Below are 21335 nucleotides of genomic sequence, written 5' to 3'. Positions count from 1 at the left end.
AAGAGTTTGTGCCATGATGAGGAAAATTGAGCCTAGAATTTGCTCTACCTCATCCATTCCAAAAATCTTACAAAGAGAAACATATAATGCCTTAGCCCTAATGTTAAAATGTCTTTTCAATAGTGGCTCTGGGGTGCTGATAGTAATCACAGACAAATTACCAACCTTGGCAGCATGCTCCTGTAGTGGCCCTCTTTTCAAGTAGATTTTTTGTGCATCATACATTGCTTGTAGGTTATCCATGTCAATAGTTTCATGCACATCATGGTTGGGGTTAAGATTGAAAACTTCTCTAATCAGTTCAAGGCAGAGCCTAAAGAGGTTTACTCCTGCATGATTGTTTATCCACCCTACAATTGGGTCATACTTCTTGGCCAAAACCATTATTAAATCACTGTCGAAGAAAACTGTAGGGATTATCAACTTTCCAATATCAAACTCTCGGACATTGCTTAGAGGAGTATCCAGTTTTCACTTTGAAAACCACTTTTTGAATAATTCCAAACCTCCCATGGATACTTGAGCATCTCGTACCTAATTGGCCTTGTCATAGAAGCAGTATTCTACAATTTTTAGGAATCAACTCCCTCCCCTTAGTTATCTCATGAACTGACAAAGGAAATTGTTCCAGAAAATCATCGTGCATACCCCTTTTAGAATATTTAGTTTTCCTAGAAAAATCCTTTCATGGAGGCATGTTCTAAAAAAATTTAAAATTCACTCAACAAATTCTTGATTTTCACTGGTTACAGATCACTTACCTGCCAAAATCTGCTCTTCTTTCTGCAATTTTCTCTGCAAATTCATTGAAGTCACTTGAGAAATTTTGTGCCCTAGCTCTAAAAGTCCTTTCGCTCTGAGAAAATCTGAAATTTGTGCTTCAACAATGGAAAATTACATGTTATATTATTGCATTAAGGTCGCATGAAGGAAACTCTATATCATATTTATTTTTGTAACCGTTATTTTCATGTTGTATCTTGAATTTGAATTCTACCCGTTGATTTCCCTTAGATCGGACGATTTCATTTCAAAACTAGAAAGTCTCTTAAAAACTCTAGGATCTCTGACCACGCGTCTGAAGCCCACTTGCCCGCATTATTTAAAAACCTCACATTTTGATAATGCGGGAATGCGGGTGCCGTCGATCTTACTCTGATCGACGGTAAGCCAAGATCTCTTTGTCTGACAACCCACTAAACTAACTTGGCCAATGAAAATGTTACCCTTTAATCCATGTGCTCTGACAATTTTAATTGTAGTAATTGAAGTTTTCTTGCCCACGACATCGCTGCTTCCAACTTGGCACACCTGTCACCTTCCACCCATGAGCATACTTCATTACTTTTAATCTCTTCCAGCATGGCATGAATCAACACACTTCCTAAAGCTTGGTCCAGGTCCCACCATGCCCGATTGCCCGCATTATTTAAAAATCGAACAACTTGATAATGCGAGAATGCAGAATCCATTGATCTTGCTTTAATCAATGGTGATCAGAATCTTGCAATGACTGTGCACTCATTCAATTTGAACAGACCAATGAAATGCTTCCTCTTCGTTCCATGTCATCTGACAACTACCACGGAGGACACGCTATTATTATCTTTCTGCAAAAGGTGGGCCCATGATGTCACCATTGCCATGCGTCATGTGCTTGTTTCCCTGCATTATTTAAAACTCTCGCAACTTCATAATGCGAGAATGTGGGAATCCTTGATCTTGAGAAAATCAACGGTGTTGAAGAACATTTCAACTTGGCATCCTTTTTAAAATAGAATATCACAATTAAAGCACCTAAAAGGTTTATCATAAGCATAAAAAGGTATTCTGATGTAAAAAAATCTTTATGATAAAATGGCCCGCTAAAATATTTGAAAAAATACCTTAAAAAATTTGAAAACTAGGGCAACACAAAACAAAGGTATAAGGGTTTTTCACACACTTAGGGCCTTTTTACGGATAATTTGAGAGACAAACCCTTAGAATTTAAAAGGAAAATACAACCCATAGAATAGGGCATAATTAGGATAATCTAACAATTTTTAGGATTTCATAAGATAAAAACCCTAATCTGCAAGAATCAACGATTTAACTAATTTTTCACCCAAATATTAGAAGTTTTTCTATACTATGAAAAATCACAACAACACCATCAATTCCAAAGGGGGATATTATTGACAATATGGCTAAGTAGGATAGGTTTGTATAATGATGGAGTTATAATTTATGTCAACATATATCTTATGTGAAGAAGACACTATGTACAGATGGAGTTTTCACAATTAGACATGAAAAATTGTCTAACTATAAGATAGTTATTTAGCAGAACAAAGACATTTTTGATGTGTTGGATGACATAATTATTATTGGTACATGCACAATTGGGTGCAATTAGTACACAATGTCAAGATGGCATATGTCAGAGCGCTAGATAATATGGAATTAGTTATGGGCTAAACACTAGTAAAGATAATGTATAGGACAAAACAAAGCATATCAAAGCAATATGAGTTACGAGTAAATAAATTATTGTGGTCATGCAATAATTACTTAATTACATGTATTTTATTCAATTTAATGTATGCACTAAGTAAATTGTAAGTTTTAATAGTGAAAGTTGTAGAATGTACAAAATATAGATGTTATCCATGTCATCAAGAAATTTACCCCAAAATAATATTACTTATGTGTACAACAACAATATATAAATGTTAATGGGACTATGACTAAAATTTATCAAAACCAAATGAAATTCTATGACCAAAAGCTTAAATAAAAGAATTGCACTCTCCTAGTATTATAAAGTTTTGAATAGTGAAAAGTTATAAAATGCACAAGTTATGCTTTCCATCAATGTCATCAAACAATTTAGTAAAAATTGTTTTAACCTATGTATATAATAATAATATACATGTTAAAGGGACTTCAAGATATTAAAAAATTGTCATTTAAATCAAATTGAATTCTTGGACCAAAAGCTTAAATAAAAGTATTTCACTCACCTAGCAAATTTTAATTTTGATTAACCAAAATTTGAGTGTCATCCATGTTCTCAAGTTGTAATCGACACCTGAAGACCACATTAATTACTCACATATTTAAGAGAAAAGGTGGTGTATCTATACATATAGAACTTGATATAAAAGGAGCACAATTAACAAAAACTTACATGTGTATAAATTTGATGCAACCTAATGTACCATTGCATCCTTTCTCTTCTACAATACATTTATGATTACCTCATGGTCTTCCATTCAAAGTGTTGTAATATTTTATTAGTGGATTTCCCTTTGCATCTCTCTAATTTGATAGTTGGTGTCACCACCAAATGAGAATAGTGTAAAATATTATTTTTCGTCTTCAGAAGTATTTAAGCAATTCCTTCTTGTTAAGTATTTGTGTAGTCATCTACCAATTACCATAACATACTCAATTATATAGTAGAAACCATCATCTTCTGCCTAATGAAATATCAACTTTTTCTTAGTTTCCACACACCTAGCTAGTCAATACTTGGTTTTCTCATCATTATCCTAAGGTGCAAGAACATCATACACATGTCATATAAAACAAACTTAAGTACCTGTACAACTAAAACTTTTTAAAGTTCAAATAGATTAATAAATTAAATGACATACATAAATAATACAATTTAATTTTTTTTGAGAATTTGAATTGTGTGGTCCGAAACATGAATATAATCTTTTGATGCAAATACATGATCACGGTCTTTAATTCAAGTGTATCATCTTTATCTTGTGTCTCGCTAGGTGTTAAGCATTTTTGTTGTCTCTCTTTAACCCACCATGCATTCTTGCATTCTTCTCATTCACATGTAACACAAAATTGATAAAAGCGTGCAAGCTTCCTAGTCCATATAGTCAAGTGTTAAGATCAGAATTCCTAAATATGACCCAGTGATTGTATACTGATAACAATTATATTGTTTAAAAAAAATATTTGTTAAAAAGATTGCTAATAGTCAAGTGTTAAGATCAAAATTCCTAAATATGACCCAGTGATTGTATACTGATAACAATTATATTGTATAAAAAAAATATTTGTTAAAAAGATTGCTAAATATGTTTGTTTAAAAAGTAGTCTATATTTTTTTTTCCTGTTCAATAGTATGTCTTTCCACTTGTTTAAGAACTTTTGTTTGTTAAAGCCACATGCCAACACTACATTTGTTATATAGATTTCCAATGCCTCTTATCACAAGATAGGGACAACATCCTTGCCCCAGTTGCAAATGACTCAATTATAGGGATTCATCAATCTTATATGCCGTCTTTCCTGTTTGGGAAATTGAATTGTTTTTTCTTTTTTCCAACCTGGGCCATCGAATCCATACCTATCCAAAGTCCACCTCCAGTTGAGATATTTCCGCGTGCAGTTAAATCGCTTCGCACTGTTTAAAACCAGACCTCCAATCCGTGATACACATCAGAGTTAAAGATGGATAAAAGCAAAGAAAATCTGTACAAATCGAAGCTTCCGGATATAAAACTTCCTCGCCATATTCCTCTGCATGACTACATCTTCCAGAGATTGCCAGAGTTGAGAGAGCAGCCATGTCTGATCGATGCAGCCACCGGAAAAACACACAGCTATGGAGATTTTCACACCATTTCAAGAAAAGTGGCCGCCGGTTTGGCAAAGGTGGGCGTGCAAAAGGGCGATGCCGTGATGCTTCTGCTGCCCAACTGCCCGGAATTCGCATTCGCTTTCATGGGAGTCTCAATCACTGGCGCCGTCGCATGCACGGCCAATCCTTTCTACACGCCGCCGGAAATCTCGCGCCAGCTCAGATCTTGCGGCGCACATGTGGTCGTCACCGAGGCTTCGTGTGTAGAAAAGCTCAGAGATGATAAATTGGTCGTCATTACCATCGACAGCCCGCCGCCGGGATGTCTGCATTTTTCTGTTCTGAGCGAAGCGAATGAGAAAGATGAGGTTTTGCAGTGTGGTGAAGACGACGTGGTGGCGCTGCTTTACTCTTCGGGAACAACGGGGCTTCCGAAGGGAGTGATGATTACTCATAAGAATTTTGTGTCTAGTGTTGCTCAGCAGGTGGACGGCGAGAATCCGAATTATTACTTGCATGGCGGCGACGTCGTGTTGTGCCGGCTGCCTCTGTTTCATGTTTATGCGCTGAATCATATGCTTTGCTCGCTGAGGGGCGGCGCCGCCATTGTGATAGTGCGTAAGTTTGATGGCATTGGGGATCTGGTGGAGACAATAGAGAGGTTTAGGATTACCGTGGCTCCGCTCGTGCCTCCCATTGTTTCGGAATTAAGGAACGCGGCTTCTGTGGTTCGTAGACACGATACGTCGTCGATCAGAAGGATTATGTCCGGTGGCTCTTCCGTTGTTGACGGCGCAGCTTACGGAAGGCTGAAAGAGCTTTTCCCCAACGCCGCAATTGGTCAGGTGAATCTGCGGTTCGCTTTAGCCTAATGTTACACTTCATTGTTGATGAGTATTAAATGTCCAATTTAGAAATATACATATGTGTGTTATATTTTAATGCAGGGCTATGGTATGACGGAAGCCCAAGTGATGGGAATGAACTTGGGATTCGCCAAGTTTCCCTTTGAATCAAATCCGGGATCATGTGGAACTGTTGTTCGAAATGCTGAAATGAAAGTAATTGATATAAAAAGTGGACTTTCTCTACCCCACAATCACACCGGTGAAATTTGCATTCGAGGACCCCAAATTATGAAAGGTATCCATATCAACCATTATCACCATTACTATTCTTTTCTAGCTTGTCCAAATTACCAGTAATACCAATGCTTGTGTTAAACCAATCTTCAGGCTATTTGAACGACCAAGAGGCTACAACCAGAACTGTTGACAAGGAAGGATTTCTACACACTGGCGACATCGGTTACATTGATAACAACCAAGAAATTTTCATAGTTGACCGAATAAAAGAGCTCATCAAGTACAAGGGATTCCAGGTCTAGTCTCAATTATTTTTTTGAAAATTTGAATATAAAGAAAAATAAGGTTGTCTATATTAATTTACTCCATTTAATAACTTTTGATGTCACATTATGTATTTGTTTTCTAAATTGATTCAGGTGACACCTATTGAGTTGGAAGCCTTATTGTTGAGTCATTCAGGAATTGCTGATGTAGCTGTGACTGGGTATGTTTTTTTTTGTTTGTATAATTAGATTACAATATTTCATTTTTCTTATTTCTAATAAGGTGGCTTGAAATGTGGAATGCAGAGAGAAAGATGAGTTAAGAGGAGAGGTGCCTGTGGCATTCATTGTGAGATCTCCAGGAAGACAAATAAGTGAGAAAGAAATACAAGAGTTTGTAGCAAATAGAGTTGTATTCTACAAAAGAATTCGTAAGGTTTATTTTGTGTCTCAAATTCCCAGATCTTCTTCAGGCAAGATTTTGCGCAAAAGTTTAATGGCAGCATTATAAAATCCAAATCATACAATCTCCATTTCGTATGCGAAGAACACAAATAGTGCAAATTTAATTGAGTTCATGTAATATGTATTTTGAATCTATATAGTTATGTAAATTTTGGTTGGTACAGTAATTAACCATTTTTAGTGGGGATTATTTATATATATGAAGAAATAATATTTTATATCAAGAAGCTTGACTAAATTTGATCGTTTTTACCTTGATGGGAAGGGACATTGTCATAATAAAATAATCTACTATAGACTTTTTAACATTGTACATTTCTTATTTGTACCCATATCATTGGTATACAAAGGCTGAGATATGTGAAGATTAAATAAAAGACAAAATAAACTCCTTAATACAACAATAAATGTGTCACCTTTTCTAAGTTTATGATGTCAATTGGTATTCTCTCTATCAACTCTTCATGTCAATAGAATGTTAAGGTCCATATTATTCTAAGAGGGTATTAATGGTTCACACCTAAAGTCATTAAATAGATTTCCTACATAAATCTCTGATATTTAATGTTATACATTTGAGGATTAGAAAGATAAAAATTATCTCATATAATACATATTTAATTAAATATAAAATAATTATCTGCAAGAGTTAAGTGGGGAGATATATATTTATTATAGATACTTTATTTTCTAGGTAAAAATGATGTTTTATTCTCTCTTTTGACCCCCATTCTATTCATTTATAAAATTATTGCTTTATTTTCTAGGTATAAATGATGTTTTACTCTCTCTTAAACCCAATTCTATCCATTTTAAAATTTTTAATTTTAATTGTAATCATATTTGTGATAACACCAAAAGTTGATATTACTGATTGTGCTTTATTAAAGATTGGTTGTCTTAAAGAGTCAATAATGGTTGCGAGAGGAATGGATTGCAAGAGGAATGGGGACTAATACCTCTAATGGAGATATTTAAGTACTAAATGTTAATTCCCACATAAAGCAAATAAAGAAAACTTCAAATGAAAGAAAGGGAATGAAAACCATAACAAACACTTATTAAAAATAAAGGGTAAGTCTAAATATGGGCATCTTGTTTGTAATTAAACATTCACTAATTACACTTTACTTAAGCTTACTTTGCATTAGGATAATTTCACTCTAGGTGGTTGATAGTTGTCATCTCATTCCACCTTTAGTATACATATCATATTATCATCTTCATCATTGCAAACATATGTCATTTTATGATGGGGGTGATCAACCTTTGGTGGACATGTTATTCCACCTTATGTAGGTGATAGGTTATCTTCTCCTTATCATTGTCTCTTATCACCATTCCTATCTAAGGAGGTCCATTATGTACATTTTAATCAATTCATTGGACTAAGCATCGTGTCCATGTAATCTATTGATGTTCATTATCATTGATATCACTTGCACTTAGTGCAATTGTCTCACCAATATATTTTTGAAATTATCTTAGTCCTTCATTATTCCTATAGTGTTGTAGGCTCTTAAGGTATAAATACCTCTTTTCAGAAATGTAATCTTGGTTTGGTTTCATTATAATTGTAGAATGGACATCTCTATTGCATTTGGGAGATTGTTTTTATTAAAATCAACTACAAACATGCCTATATTTGACAAAAATCAAAATCAAAATAAAAAATGTGGTATTGCTCATTAAAAACAGTTCTACAACTTTTTTATTTTAACATTTTTAGAATTTTTAATTATTTTCTAGATTTTTTTTAAAATTTTAAATGAGATTATAATACATTATTGAGTCACATCAACTATAATCATAAATGATCCAACAATAGTTCCAAGTGGCCACATAATATAGTAAATCAAATAGTTGGGTTTAACTAGCACACTTGAAGCTTTGACTACTTTGAGTGGCTGGTGTGGGCCTCCATAAGCATTTTGCTTCCATTCTATTTGTCATTATAATTATCGCTTGCATCTTTAATCCTCCACTGCCACAATTATTGTTGTGGCTAGTTTGACTCCTTTATAACTCTCTATTGTCATAGTTGCTATTATGGTTAATTTGATTCAAAATTTGAATGTCTCCCTCCCCATCCTTTTTTCGCATAAACTTTGGTATATTGTTTTCTCATGCAATAACATTCTTTGACATTGCATTCTCTTCATCATGATGACATGTAAGTTTAGATCTTTAAATGAATTCTCACACTACTTTGAATTTAGTTCATTTTCATTGATTATGTGTTGTAGATTCTTGATGAAGGGTAGTCCCCTTAATACCACAAACACATGACAAAAATAGAGAAAAAATAAAAATTTGTGAGAACAAAATATAAGCTTCTTATTATCTCCACAACTGCAGAATTACATAATTTTTTGTCCCAGATAACCTATGAGCCTTGATTATATAGGCAGTTTTTCACTGGCTGAGAAGATTCTAGACATCAAACCCTAACCCTTAAGGTCAACCAATCCTAAAATTACATATAGTGTCAACTCAAAATGATTACAAATGTTATAATAATTAGTAATTAGTAAATTTCTAGATTTATATTAAAAATAGAACCTTCATATCTATCACTTTAAAATACATAAACAAAAAAATATAATATATTTATATTATGAAGTAAATTACTATATTTTTTATAATAATTTTTTATGGTTTATTAATAACTTAAAGTGTCATATTGATGGTTTTAGAAGAATATGACATGTCAGCCTATATGGCCTAAAGAAAATTTAGACTGTCATATATGGTTTAAAAGTGTGAAAATGACCATTATGGCCATCAAATTCTAGGCCTCTTGGTAAGACTCAAGAGTGATGGAGGAAGAGATGTAGAAGTGGTTATGAGGATTTTTTGATAGACACCTTCCAATTATGGCTTTTAAGAATTTCTAAAAATTGATAATACAAGTACTAATATTCCATAACACACGTACTAAGTTTCTATTCTCAACTTATTGTCTAGAATATAATGTTTAAATAAAAATATAATTAATAAGGATGATGGTATGTGATTTAAGATTATTTGTCAAGGTTCAAATCTATGGATCTTAGGGTTGCCTTGATCTATAAAAAAAATTAATAGATTTGAGACTCTTTGTCAAAATTGATACTCTTAACCAATTCTTGATTCTTAGGGTATGCGAAGTCTTATTGAATATAAGACCTTGAAATTATAAGAACTAATACTATAATATTAATTTTCTAAAATTAATATTCTTTAATCTCAACTCTTGATCAAAAGAATTAACTTCAAGAATCTAAAAGTTTTTATGAACTACATAACATTCTCCATTTTATACATATATTGAACCATCACCCTTAAACATTACACACTAAGGAGAAAATTAAGCTTGGAAAATAAGTCTTGGAATGAAGTTTAGATACAAGCTCAAATCAAACAATTTGGATGGTGAAATTTAGGATTTCCTTATACAACAAGCTCGTAAGATTGTTGTATGATTGAATTTAGATGGAAAATCGTAACTCTTTTATAAGGAAATCCTCATTTTTAGAACTCATTTATCATTGGATTTCATCATCTCAAAAATATTTTAATGTAGGGCTATGGTATGACAGAAGGCCAAGTGTTGGGAATGAACTTGGGATTTGCCAAGTTTTCCTTTGAGTCAAATCCAGGATCATGTGGAACTATTGTTCAAAATGCTGAAATGAAAGTAATTGATATAAAATATGGACTTTCTTTAGTTCATAATCACACTAGTGAAATTTGCATTCAAGGACCAACAAATTACGAAAGGTATCTATATCAACCATTATCACCATTATTATTCTTGTCTAGCCTGTCAAAATTACTAGTAATATCATTAGTCATGTTACACAAATCTTTAGGCTATTTGAATGACCAAGAGACTACAACCAAACTATTGACAAGGAGGATTTCTACACACTGGCAACATCAGTTACATTGACAACAACTGAGAAATTTTCATAGTTGACCGAATAAAAGAGCTGATCAAGTACAAGGGATTCTAGGTCTAGTCTCAATTAATTTTTTGAATATTTGAAAATAAAGAAAAATAGGGATGTCTATATTAATTTATGGTGACGCCTACTAAGTTGGAAGCATCATTGTCGAGTCATTCAAGAATTGTTGATGTAGTTGTGACTGGGTATGTGTTTTCTTGTTTGTATGATTAGATTACAATGTTTCATTTTGCTTATTTCTAATAAGGTGGCTTGAAATGTGGAATGTAGAGAGAAATATGAGTTAAGAGGAGAGGTGCCTATGGCATTCATTGTGAGACCTCCAGTAAAACAAATAAGTGAGAAAGAAATACAAGAGTTTGTAGCAAATAAAGTTGTATTTACAAAAGAATTCATGAGGTTTATTTTGTGTCTCAAATTTTTAGATCTTCTTGCACAAAATTTTAATGGCAACATTATAAAATCCAAATCATACAATCTCCATTTCGAATGCAAAGAACACAAATAGTGCAAATTTAATTGAGTTCATGCAATATATATTTTGAATTTATATAGTTAGGTAAATTTTGGTTGGTACAATAATTAACCATTTTTAGTTGGGATTATATATATATATGAAGAAATGAAATTTTATATCAAGAAGCTTGACTAATTTTGAGTGTCTTTACCTTGATAAGAAGCGACATTGTCATAATAAAAGAATCTACTATAGACTTTTTAACATTGTACATTTCTTATTTGTACCGATATCATTGGTTCACAAAGGTAATCTTGGTTTGGTGTCATCATAACTGTAGAATGGACATCTCCATTGCATTTGGGAGATTGTTTCAATTAAAATCAACTACAAACGTGGCTATATTTGACAACAATCAAAACAAAAATAAAATATGTGGTATGGCTCATTAAAAATAGTTTTGCAAGTTTTTTATTTTAATATTTTTACAGTTTTTTATTATTTTCTAGAATTTTTTAATTTTAAATGAGATTATAATACATTGTTGATTTACATCAACTATAATCATAAATGATCCAACAATAGTTCCAAGTGGCCACATAACATAGTAAATCAAACTGTTGGGTTTAACTAGCACATTTGAAGCTTTAACTACTTTGAGTGGTTAGTGTGGGCCCCCATAAGCATTGTGCTTCCATTCTATTTGTCATTATAATTATTAGTTGCATCTTTAACTCTCCACTGCCACAATTATTGTTGTGCCTAGTTTGACTCCTCTATAACTCTCTATTGTCGTAGTTGCTATTATGGTTAATTTGATTCAAAATTTGAATGTCTCCCTCCCCATCCTTTTCCTGCTTAAACTTTGGTATATTTTTTTCTCATGCAATAACATTCTTTGACATTGCATTCTCTTCATCATGGTGACATGTAATTTTAGATCTTTAAATGAATTCTTGCACTATTTTGAATTTAGTTCATTTTCATTGATTATATGTTTTAGATTCTTGATGAAGGGTACTCCCCTTAATACCACAAACACATGATAAAAATAGAGAAACAACAAAAATTTGTGAGAACAAAGTATAAGCTTCATATTATCTCCACAATTGCAGAATTACATAATTTTTTGTCATAGATAACCTATGAGCCTTCCTTATATAGGCAGTTTTCCACTGCTCGAGAAGATTTTAGACATCAAACCCTAACCCTTGAGGTCAACCAATACTAAAATTACATGTAGTGTCAACTCAAAATGATTACAACTGTTATATCAGTATTTTTAGATAACCCAACTTTGAAAGACCATAACTTTTAAACCATTGAGTCTTTTTGCTATGATGACCCAATTCTAGAATCCTAAACTCTTGTTCTACAAGTGTGACTCATACAAGCTCTAGTTGACTAAATCATGAGCCTCACTTGGAGTCTCCAAGGCCTTCAAAGTTGAGCTCAAAGTTTTTATACCAAAAATCCACAATAACTTAATGGATACTCATGATATGGTAGTGAACCTCAATTGACATGATGATATATCCAAGATGAACCTCTACTTTGAAATTAGAACATTCTGAGATCGTATGACCAACTTAATAAGTAGCAAGATTCCACAAATGGAAAGTCTACACTAGGACAATTGTTATTCAGGTAACAAAAAGAAATTATTTTTGGGTAATCTAAGATTTTTGTTACAACCAAGATGCTCTTGCATTAGACACTCAGAGTAATTTAAGAAGTGACCTAGTGTTGTCTCAGGTGTGTAGAGGAATTCCAAGATGGTCAGTCTCCTCCCTTTCTAGTCATGATGAGTATTCTACTGGTCTCCATTTCTATTTCACTAGATACTCTTCATATGTTCTATTCCTTGTACTTGTGGCATCATAGCTCTCCATTATCTCCTTTGTAGTTGAATTAGTTGGTGGAATACTCCACTAATTTTCTACAACTTCATCTCCATCTCCTCCTTCATGATACTCTATTAGATTTCAAATGTTAAATACTAATGAAATATTTAGTTGAGTGGACAAATCCACTTCATAAGAATTTCCCAAATCATGCTTCTTCAGTATCTTCCTTGGTCCAAACTTCTTCATTTTCAACATACTATATGTTCCTTCTAAAAATTGATCCTTTATCAAACAAACCATGACTTTATCACTAACCTAAAATTCCCCATGCCTCATTTAATCATTTTCATTATCCTTGTACTATGTATTTATCTTTGTGATGTGTTTCATTACCTCCTTATGGATGTTTCTCAAGTGTTCTTCAAAATCCTTAGCTTCAACACTACTTAACTCTCCTTTATCTAACTTCCTTAATTTAGAAATATTTGTGGGACTACTCACATATACAATTTGGAATATTTATTTACCAGTGCTTCTATTAAAAGAATTATTATATGCAAATTCTACCTATGGTAAAATCAAATCCCATCCCATTGGCTATAATACTCCATTACACTTTTGTGACCTCATCCTCAATGCCTTCTTCATGATACTCTATCAGATTTCAAATGTTAAATATTAGTAAAATATTCAATTTAGTAGGCAACTCTACTTCATAAGAATTTCTAAAATTGTGCTTTTTTAGTAGCTTGTATTCTTCAAACTTCTTCACTCTTGGCTTGTTATATGTTCCTACTAGAAAATGCTCCTTCCTCAAATGAACCATGACTTTATCTCCAGCCTAAAATTTCTTATATCTCATTTTCTCATTTGTCTTAGCCTTGTACTATGTATTAATTCTTGAAATGTGCTTCCTCACCTCCTCATGAATGTTCTTCAAATGTTACATCAAATCTTCAGCTTCAACATTACTTCTCTCCTCTATCCAACTTTTTAAATTCAAAATAATTTGTAGGATTTCTCCCATATATAATGAAGAATTGTTATTTACCAGTACTCATGTTGATAGAATTATGCCCATGGTAAAATAAAATTTGATCCCTTTGGCTTATGTCTAACTAAACATCTCAACAATTTTTCCAAACTTTGATTCACAACCTATGTATGTCCATCAGTCTGTGGATGATGTGATAAACCAAACTTCAATTTTTTGCTCAAATTCTTCCATAATGTATATTAGAAATACCCAACAAACTTGGTATCTTGATCTGAAATAATACTTTTTGGAAAACCATGTAGTTTCACCACCTCTCTAAAAAATAACCCTACAACATGAACAATTGCTAGTTTTCTTGTAGGGAATTAAGTGCGCCATGTTTGAAAACTTGTCAACCACCACAAATTGAATCTCCCCTCATTGATTCCTTGGTAAACCAAGAAAAAAAATTGTGTTGAAAGTCTCCCTTGAGTTCTCTTGTACAAGGAATTTCTGATACAACCCTACATTCTTCTTCACTCCTTTTTTTATTTGACATACTCTACAACTTTGTACAAACTTATTGATGTCTTACTACAATTGTGGCCAGTAATAATTCTCATTAACCAAAGCAATGATTTGATCTCTACCACAATGTCATTCCAATCTTTCTCTATGATTCTCTTGGATGAGATTCTCCCTCATATAACTTCTTGGAATGCACAATTAACATCCTTTAAACAACAACCATCTTGGATTATGAAATCCAACCACTTCATTATGTCTAGTGTAATAGATTCTATACAAGGTTTCCAAGCTTCACCAAAATTAGGATCCTCTAGATACAAACTCTTGTGTCCCTAAATCCAACCATCTCAATCTATATCTCTATCAGAAAAAGTTGTCTCTTGCTAAGAGCATCTACAACTCCATTATACATTCCACTACTATGTTTCAAAACAAATGTATAACTCGACAAAAAATCATCCCATTTCAAATTTCTTTGGTTCAATTTTCCTTGACTATTCAAATATTGTAAAATTGGATGATAGAAATACAATACAAACTCCTTAGGAAGAAGATAGTGTCTCCACTTTTTCAATGCTTGAACTATAGGGTATAAGTACAAATTTCTGTCACCTTTTAGGCTGACTTATCAGAATGACTGAATTTGAGTATTTCTATATAAAAATCATTTTTAAAAAAAAATTCTTTAGATAATTTCATTATAGCTAAGTTATATATGGTATCATACTTTTCTAATTGGAAATGTCTATTAAATGCATGTTTTATACTAGTTTGTATCCACTTACAAAGGAAATTAAATTATTTCAGAAATGTAGCATTTCCATAACTCTTACTATTTTTTATGATAATTTTTTAATTACCATATGAACATCATTTTATAGAGCTTAGGGTCAAGAATATTCTAATATAAATTATATAGTGTTTTAATTAGATATAGTATATTGTAATTCAATAATTCTACAAGCATGTATTTTAACACTCGAAAAGATGTCGGCTTTGAGAAAGTAAAAAATATTAAATCATATCACAAAAATATAAAAATTATATGGCATTCGAGAGGAGAGAGTCCTCTTCTAGAATGTATAATTTTTCTCCTAGTTAGAAAGATTTTTTTTCAAAATATTGGGTGAGAGATGAAAACTATCGATTTCAGGTGAGTCAAAATTTCAACCATTATAAAAGAGAAAATATAGGCCTAATGTCAATTTTTATTTTTGACTATTTTAGATATATAAGTTATCTATAACATAGTCTGAGATTGAAGGAAAATAATTTTATTTCCATATAGTTTTGTGATGGGAACTAGACCCTTAATTTTCAACATTTTTCAGTAGCTCAAAAATTATCTATAAAAATTAGGAAAATATATCAATTCTTATTCCAAATAATTATTAAAAATTATAATCCTAAAATTCATCCATTTCTACACATTTCATTAGTTTACTTTATTTTCAAATTCTAAATAATAATACCAATTTTATGTCATTGAAGGTGAACAATTAGACTTTTGTTAGCCTTTTCCTTTACAAAAGGGTGACACGGGTTTGTGCTTTTACCATATAACATAAAATTCCTAATCATAAACATAATATTTTCTTTAGGCATCATTTAATTTCTCACTAAAATAAGCAACAAGCCTACGTTCTTGACTAAAAATAGCTCCTAGTATAGTAGCACTAGCATCACAATCTACTTGAAACACCTTGTTAAAATCTGGATGTGCTAAAATAGATTGTTCTATAACTTTCTATTTAAACAAATTGAAATTCTTATCTGGCCTTATAGTCCATTTAAACTCTTTCATATCCCCTCTCATTATTTTAGTCAAGGGTGACCCACAATTACTACTAAAACCTATGATAAACTTTATGTAAAAGCTAAGAAAACCATGAAAAAATCTTACCTCCATAACACTCCTTGGAGTCGACCATTAAAGGATAGCCTTCAGTTTCTTAGGGTCTATTTTTAAGCCTTTTGTTGAAACTACAAATCCTGGGTACACCAACTTCTTCTTCACAAAACTACACTTCTTCATATTTATCAACAATTTTTCATCAATCAACTTCTTAATTATTTATTATCAACTTTACACCTTACAAATATGCATTATATTCTCCTCCAATGTCTTGTTATAATTTTTTAGAATAAATGAGAGGGGGGATCTCTACTAGTTTTCAGGGATCAATTTTTGGTGATTCTAGTACCCTTTGGGACTACTTTATTTTCCATGCCTTGACATATCTTAGATTCTTAGTATTGTTATCATTTTAGATATCTATTTCCTGTTGTGAGTGTGTCAGCTCGGGTAGTGGTGTTTGGAGATTTTTTGGTTGATGGGATGGCAATTAAGTCTTCCCTTGTGATCTATGTGATCCATGTATGATGTTGTCATGTGTACTCATACTTGTAAATTTTTTATTTTATCTTGGCTTGTATTTCATCCTTGTTCCAAGGATCTTCGAGCAGGGCATTTCATATGGTATTAGAGCCCATATTGCAACATTGGGATCTCTACGTTATTGTTCCACTATGGTTTTGTTTTCCATTTTGTATTATCATATTATGGTTGTTATTATGATATCTTGTTAGTTCAAGGTTTTGAGTCTTATGCTTGTGATCCAATTGTTTTGACTATATCTTGTTGTTCCCATAGTGATGCCTCCTACACATAGACTTGGTGGTCGAGGTGGTACCTATAGCAACAATCATAGAGAAGAACACCATGAAGAGGGACATAAAGAAGGAGAGGGAGAATAGGGTAATAATGAAAAAAATGGTGTCGGGGCATTGTTGCTAGTGCTACTAGAGATTCTTGCTTGGTTGGGCCCTCATGTAGAGGAGTGCCAACAAGATCATAACTAGGAGGGATCCCATCAATGGGGACTCCTATCATTCAAAGTATAGAGAGGAAGAACATGAACGTGAATGTTCTTATACTCCACTAGGTGGCATAGGGCATCATTAGGGTGGTAGGGACTACAATAGTGAAGATTCCATCAGGTTGGATATCATGAAGTCCCTTCATGTATCCTAACTACCATTATACAATGGTAAGGGAGGTGGCCTCAAGGCAGAAACCTAGTTATTGGACATGGAACATTGTTTCACCATGTACCCATATGAAACCAATTTGAGGGCATGTTGTGTGATTATGCAGTTTAGGGACCATGTATCCATATGGTGGGATATTGAGATTTAGAAGCTCCAAATTAGTGTTGAAGATCTCACTTAGGAGATCTTCGAGTAGCATTTTTGAGAGAGATTCTTATCTCCTTAGTCCAGGGAGGCTCGTGATGATGAGTTCCATGTGATATTGCAAGGGAACATGACAATGGACCAGTATGAAATCTAGTTCTTTGAGCTTAGCAATATTCTTGCTACAATCATGATGATTTACTCCTGGCTCATTGATGGTCCGCCTCACAATAGGTGTGTGATAATCATGCTCAAGGCCTCACTTAGGAATAGTATATTCAATCTAAGGATCATTCTCCCTACCATGAAGTGTATTTAATTTGTCAACCTAGAGATGTATACTTGAAATGGTCAGCACAATATGCGCACTAGGCTTCTTAAAGAGTCATTACACTTATGTTACAAGAAAGTAAAATGCAATGAAAGAACCTACACTAGTGCTATAGGAAACTAACACATTTAACTCTTCACCTAAATAAATGTTGTAAATGCAATTAAATGCTAACCTATATTCCAATTCAGACCATTCACTATAACTGTTCTAACAGATACTACAGGAACACTCACAAAGTATGATGTTGTAGCAAGAAACTTACAACTTCCACTTGAAACATTGAAAACACTAGAAGTAAATCTACACTACTCTAATCTAATCCACATCCCAAGTGGGACCCCTTGGTTAGCTTCTACTATTCTACTAACAGAGAATGTAAACCAAGGATTATTTCATTATGTTTCAAAATTTCTTACATGAGAACAATACACAAAAATTGTGAAAACAATTCACCACAAGAATCAACAGTTTATTTTCATAAAAATTTTCCACCTCTAAAACTATCAATCCAATCCCTATAAATAGAGGATCAACACTTATTCTAAAACAAGAAAGAAAACAAACTGACTACAAATCCACCAAAGAAAAAGAAGGAAAGATAATAGTTCATAGTACGAACCCTAAATTTTGAATAACAAAGTCAACACAATAGTAAATGTAGAGGAAATATAGCAACGTTTCATCCCTACATTCATGAAATAATGGCTCCTCCTTTGTAGTAGTCATGTCTATTGATACTGTTATGGTTCTTTCATCGTGACTAGACTTTAATGTTCCTCCTTGAATGTTATCGACCCTCTCCAGCTCCTTCCCTATCAAGTTAGTTATGATGTAGAAATATTTTCAAACAAGCATATAATCAAATTAAATCCAAATATTAGAACACACATTCTGATGGTTATATGAAATATTGCATTATATGTATAATACTAGCAAAATATGACATACTATCTACCCATAGGTTAATGGTTCTATTTGGACTTAATCATAGGTTCAACTAAACATAGGTTCAAAAATGTCTTGTCAATGTTAAACTAGAGTATTTTAAAATTATCATAAAATAGAGGCAATAATTAGCCTCATCATCTACCCCCCTGATAATTTTGATGCTTGTCCTCAAGCATTGCACCTTCTAGTCATTGATTGGAAATCTCCAAATTTAGTCCTCCCTCTCTTACTACTTTTGAAGGTGTAGTAGAATCCTCATGTTCTCTCCCATACTTCCCTTCTATGATCCTCCTACAACCTATCAAGTCATTTGGAATTGATATCATACAGGGGCCACATGAGCATTGGTGGCTACATTGTTAGTGGAATCCATAGTTCTGGTCTAGCTTGCCTTCCCAACTACATGTATTTCAGAGTTCGGGAAGGGTGACCTTTAAGTTAATAGGGCTATGTGGCTCTAATCTTCTGAGTCCTTTAGTTAGCCTTCCCCATCTTCTTTTAACACCAACCATGACTCTCTGAAAGGTAAAATAAGGTAGGTTATCATATTTCACATATACCTTTATTCTAGCCACAAAGATTCATTTTCTTATCTCCTTGTGCTTATCTCCATAGGTCAATATGAACCAATCCCTCAGAATTTCTTCCGGTTGATCACTCTTAGCTCTTAATGGCAAGAGTTCTATTCTTTCCTCATCTTTGTAATTATTCAATTGTCTATCATAATTAGCTTCATTGTGCATTCAAGACATTAGGGCCCTTAGATGTATATCTCCTATGTAAGGTAAATGATTCCATTGAGTTTCTTCTAGGATAATGAGATTGTTCACATATAATTCACAGAGTAAATTTTGCTACCAAGATGGAAGAGTTTGGTATAAACCATAGAATTCCTGGGTTGTCTTGAATTTTTCTTTTTTGTCTTTAAGCGTATAAGCTAGAAAAAAGGAATTGTTCTTTTAAAAAAATAGCATAGGTTCTAGGTGGTGGTCTGCAAGTAATTATTTGATCAGCCAATTTGAAGGCATGATCCATCTTTTGTTTCTATTTTTCCAATTGCTCTCTTAATTCTACTATTTCTTCACCTTGATATGCTATAACCCTCTTCATCTCCTTTTTCTCCTCTCTCCATAGGAATTTTGTCATCACATGTTTATTATACAACTAGAAAAGAAGCATTTGCAAGGAAATTGGGCCACTTTCTTCCTCATAAGTATTTTTCCTTTGTTACCTCCATGATTGTTCTAAGAAATTTGTAAACCATGTTCACTTGTAGGGAACTAAGCCATTTTTTGAACAAGTTAACTGATGCATTATTGGGGCTTTTTCATCTTTGCAACTTGGAGTATCTTGTTGGCCTATTGGGGAATTATTTTGACTTTCATTCACCTCAACCCTACATTCCTCTTTAGGTTTTTGAGGAATGTCTAGAACTTTAGGTTGATTGGGGGAATCATCTAAGACAACTTGTACTGGGGATTCTTCATTAGATGGTTTGGGTGGAGTAGACTAATTTTCTGTTGATATTTTAGAAGTTTTTTCTTTCATTCTAGGGATTCTTTGCATAGGGGTCTCCTCAAGTACCATGGCCTTCTTCCTACCACCTCTTTTTGATGTCTCTACTATAGGAGTGATTTCTATAGGACCCATCTTTGTTCTCTTTTTCTTTGAGATTGTGGGGTTTTATTTTTCTGCTACTGGATCTGAGGTTTCTTCTTGCACTTTCCATTTCCTCTTTGCTCAGGAAGAGGTAGGTACATTTCTCTTTTGAGTGGGTAAAGGCACATTTTCTTGCGCATTTATAGTTTCAACATCTTGGGTGCTTTGCTCAGTAGTTGCGTCAATGTAGACTACATTTTCTTCACTAGGATGCTCATTAGGGGTAGCCTGAGGTTGCAAGGTTTTACACTGGAAATTTGGCCCATGACATGTGAGAGGCATCCTTAAGATATCTCTCTATAAGAAATTTGATTAGGGCATAGTGAGTAACAGAGTTGTCCTTCCCTTTTCAGGTTTCCTCAACACTAATACATAACATATTGTACAAGAAATTGGGAACATTCACTAGAAAATTATGCCTTATATAATTGAGCAACTTAAAATGATGTGCATGCAAATATAAAAATCTTCCTTCATAGTTAAAATATCTAATAATGTGTACACCAAACTCATTGTATGGTGGTAGAAGAGACATTCTTTTGCAACCCTGCTTGATTATATCTAATGGAGGGTTAGTTGGTATGACAATTTGGGCCCTATCTAACCTTGCATCATGTGCATTAGGATAGTATTCTCCCATTGCTGGTAACTTGGTTACTTCTACTATGTATCCTTCTATGGAAATAACCATCAACCTCCATACCATTGCTTCTCCTTCCTCAAATGTACATATAAATTCAGTGGTTGCTTCATCATCAAATTTTGTTAGTTTTAGAAAATACCCTAACTAGCCACATGCATTCAATCTTCTCACTGTCTCCACATTTGAAAGTAAAACACTATGCTCCATTGGTTCTCATTGCTACAATTGTCCTCCCATTTACACTTTGTCAATTTTAGACTCTACTCTGCTTGCACTATTACCTTCTTCCCTTCTATAAATTTAGGGTTTCTTTTCTTTTTGAAAATCACAAACCTTTTCACATTTCACATTTTTTTGCTAATTTCCATCATGAAAATTACACCATGAGTAA

General features: G+C 33.1%; 1 protein-coding gene across 1 annotated transcript; it reads left to right on the top strand.

The window, feature by feature from the left end:
- The first annotated feature begins 4461 nt into the window (after positions 1–4461).
- Positions 4462–6453, top strand: LOC149550338 (4-coumarate--CoA ligase-like). The gene is made up of 5 exons (XM_089795071.1): positions 4462–5436; positions 5539–5734; positions 5827–5972; positions 6096–6163; positions 6249–6453. Exons 1-5 carry the CDS (start codon positions 4462–4464, stop codon positions 6451–6453), a joined length of 1590 nt encoding a protein of 529 aa, XP_089651197.1.
- The last annotated feature ends 14882 nt before the right edge of the window (positions 6454–21335 follow it).

This window comes from Cupressus sempervirens, chromosome 7 (assembly GCF_028749045.1).
Source record: "Cupressus sempervirens isolate cs-2001-9-10 chromosome 7, ASM2874904v1, whole genome shotgun sequence".
Classification (NCBI taxonomy): domain Eukaryota; kingdom Viridiplantae; phylum Streptophyta; class Pinopsida; order Cupressales; family Cupressaceae; genus Cupressus; species Cupressus sempervirens.
This window is presented reverse-complemented; position numbering and strand designations above follow the sequence as displayed.

What these genes read in the sequence shown, in the direction of transcription:
- LOC149550338 (XM_089795071.1), top strand. Translation starts at nt 4,462, where the DNA reads ATGGATAAAAGCAAAGAAAATCTGTACAAATCGAAGCTTCCGGATATA. An exon ending in AGGACCCCAAATTATGAAAG is followed by an intron (nt 5,735 to 5,826) that starts GTATCCATATCA and finishes ACCAATCTTCAG; the next exon opens with GCTATTTGAACGACCAAGAG. An exon ending in TCAAGTACAAGGGATTCCAG is followed by an intron (nt 5,973 to 6,095) that starts GTCTAGTCTCAA and finishes AAATTGATTCAG; the next exon opens with GTGACACCTATTGAGTTGGA.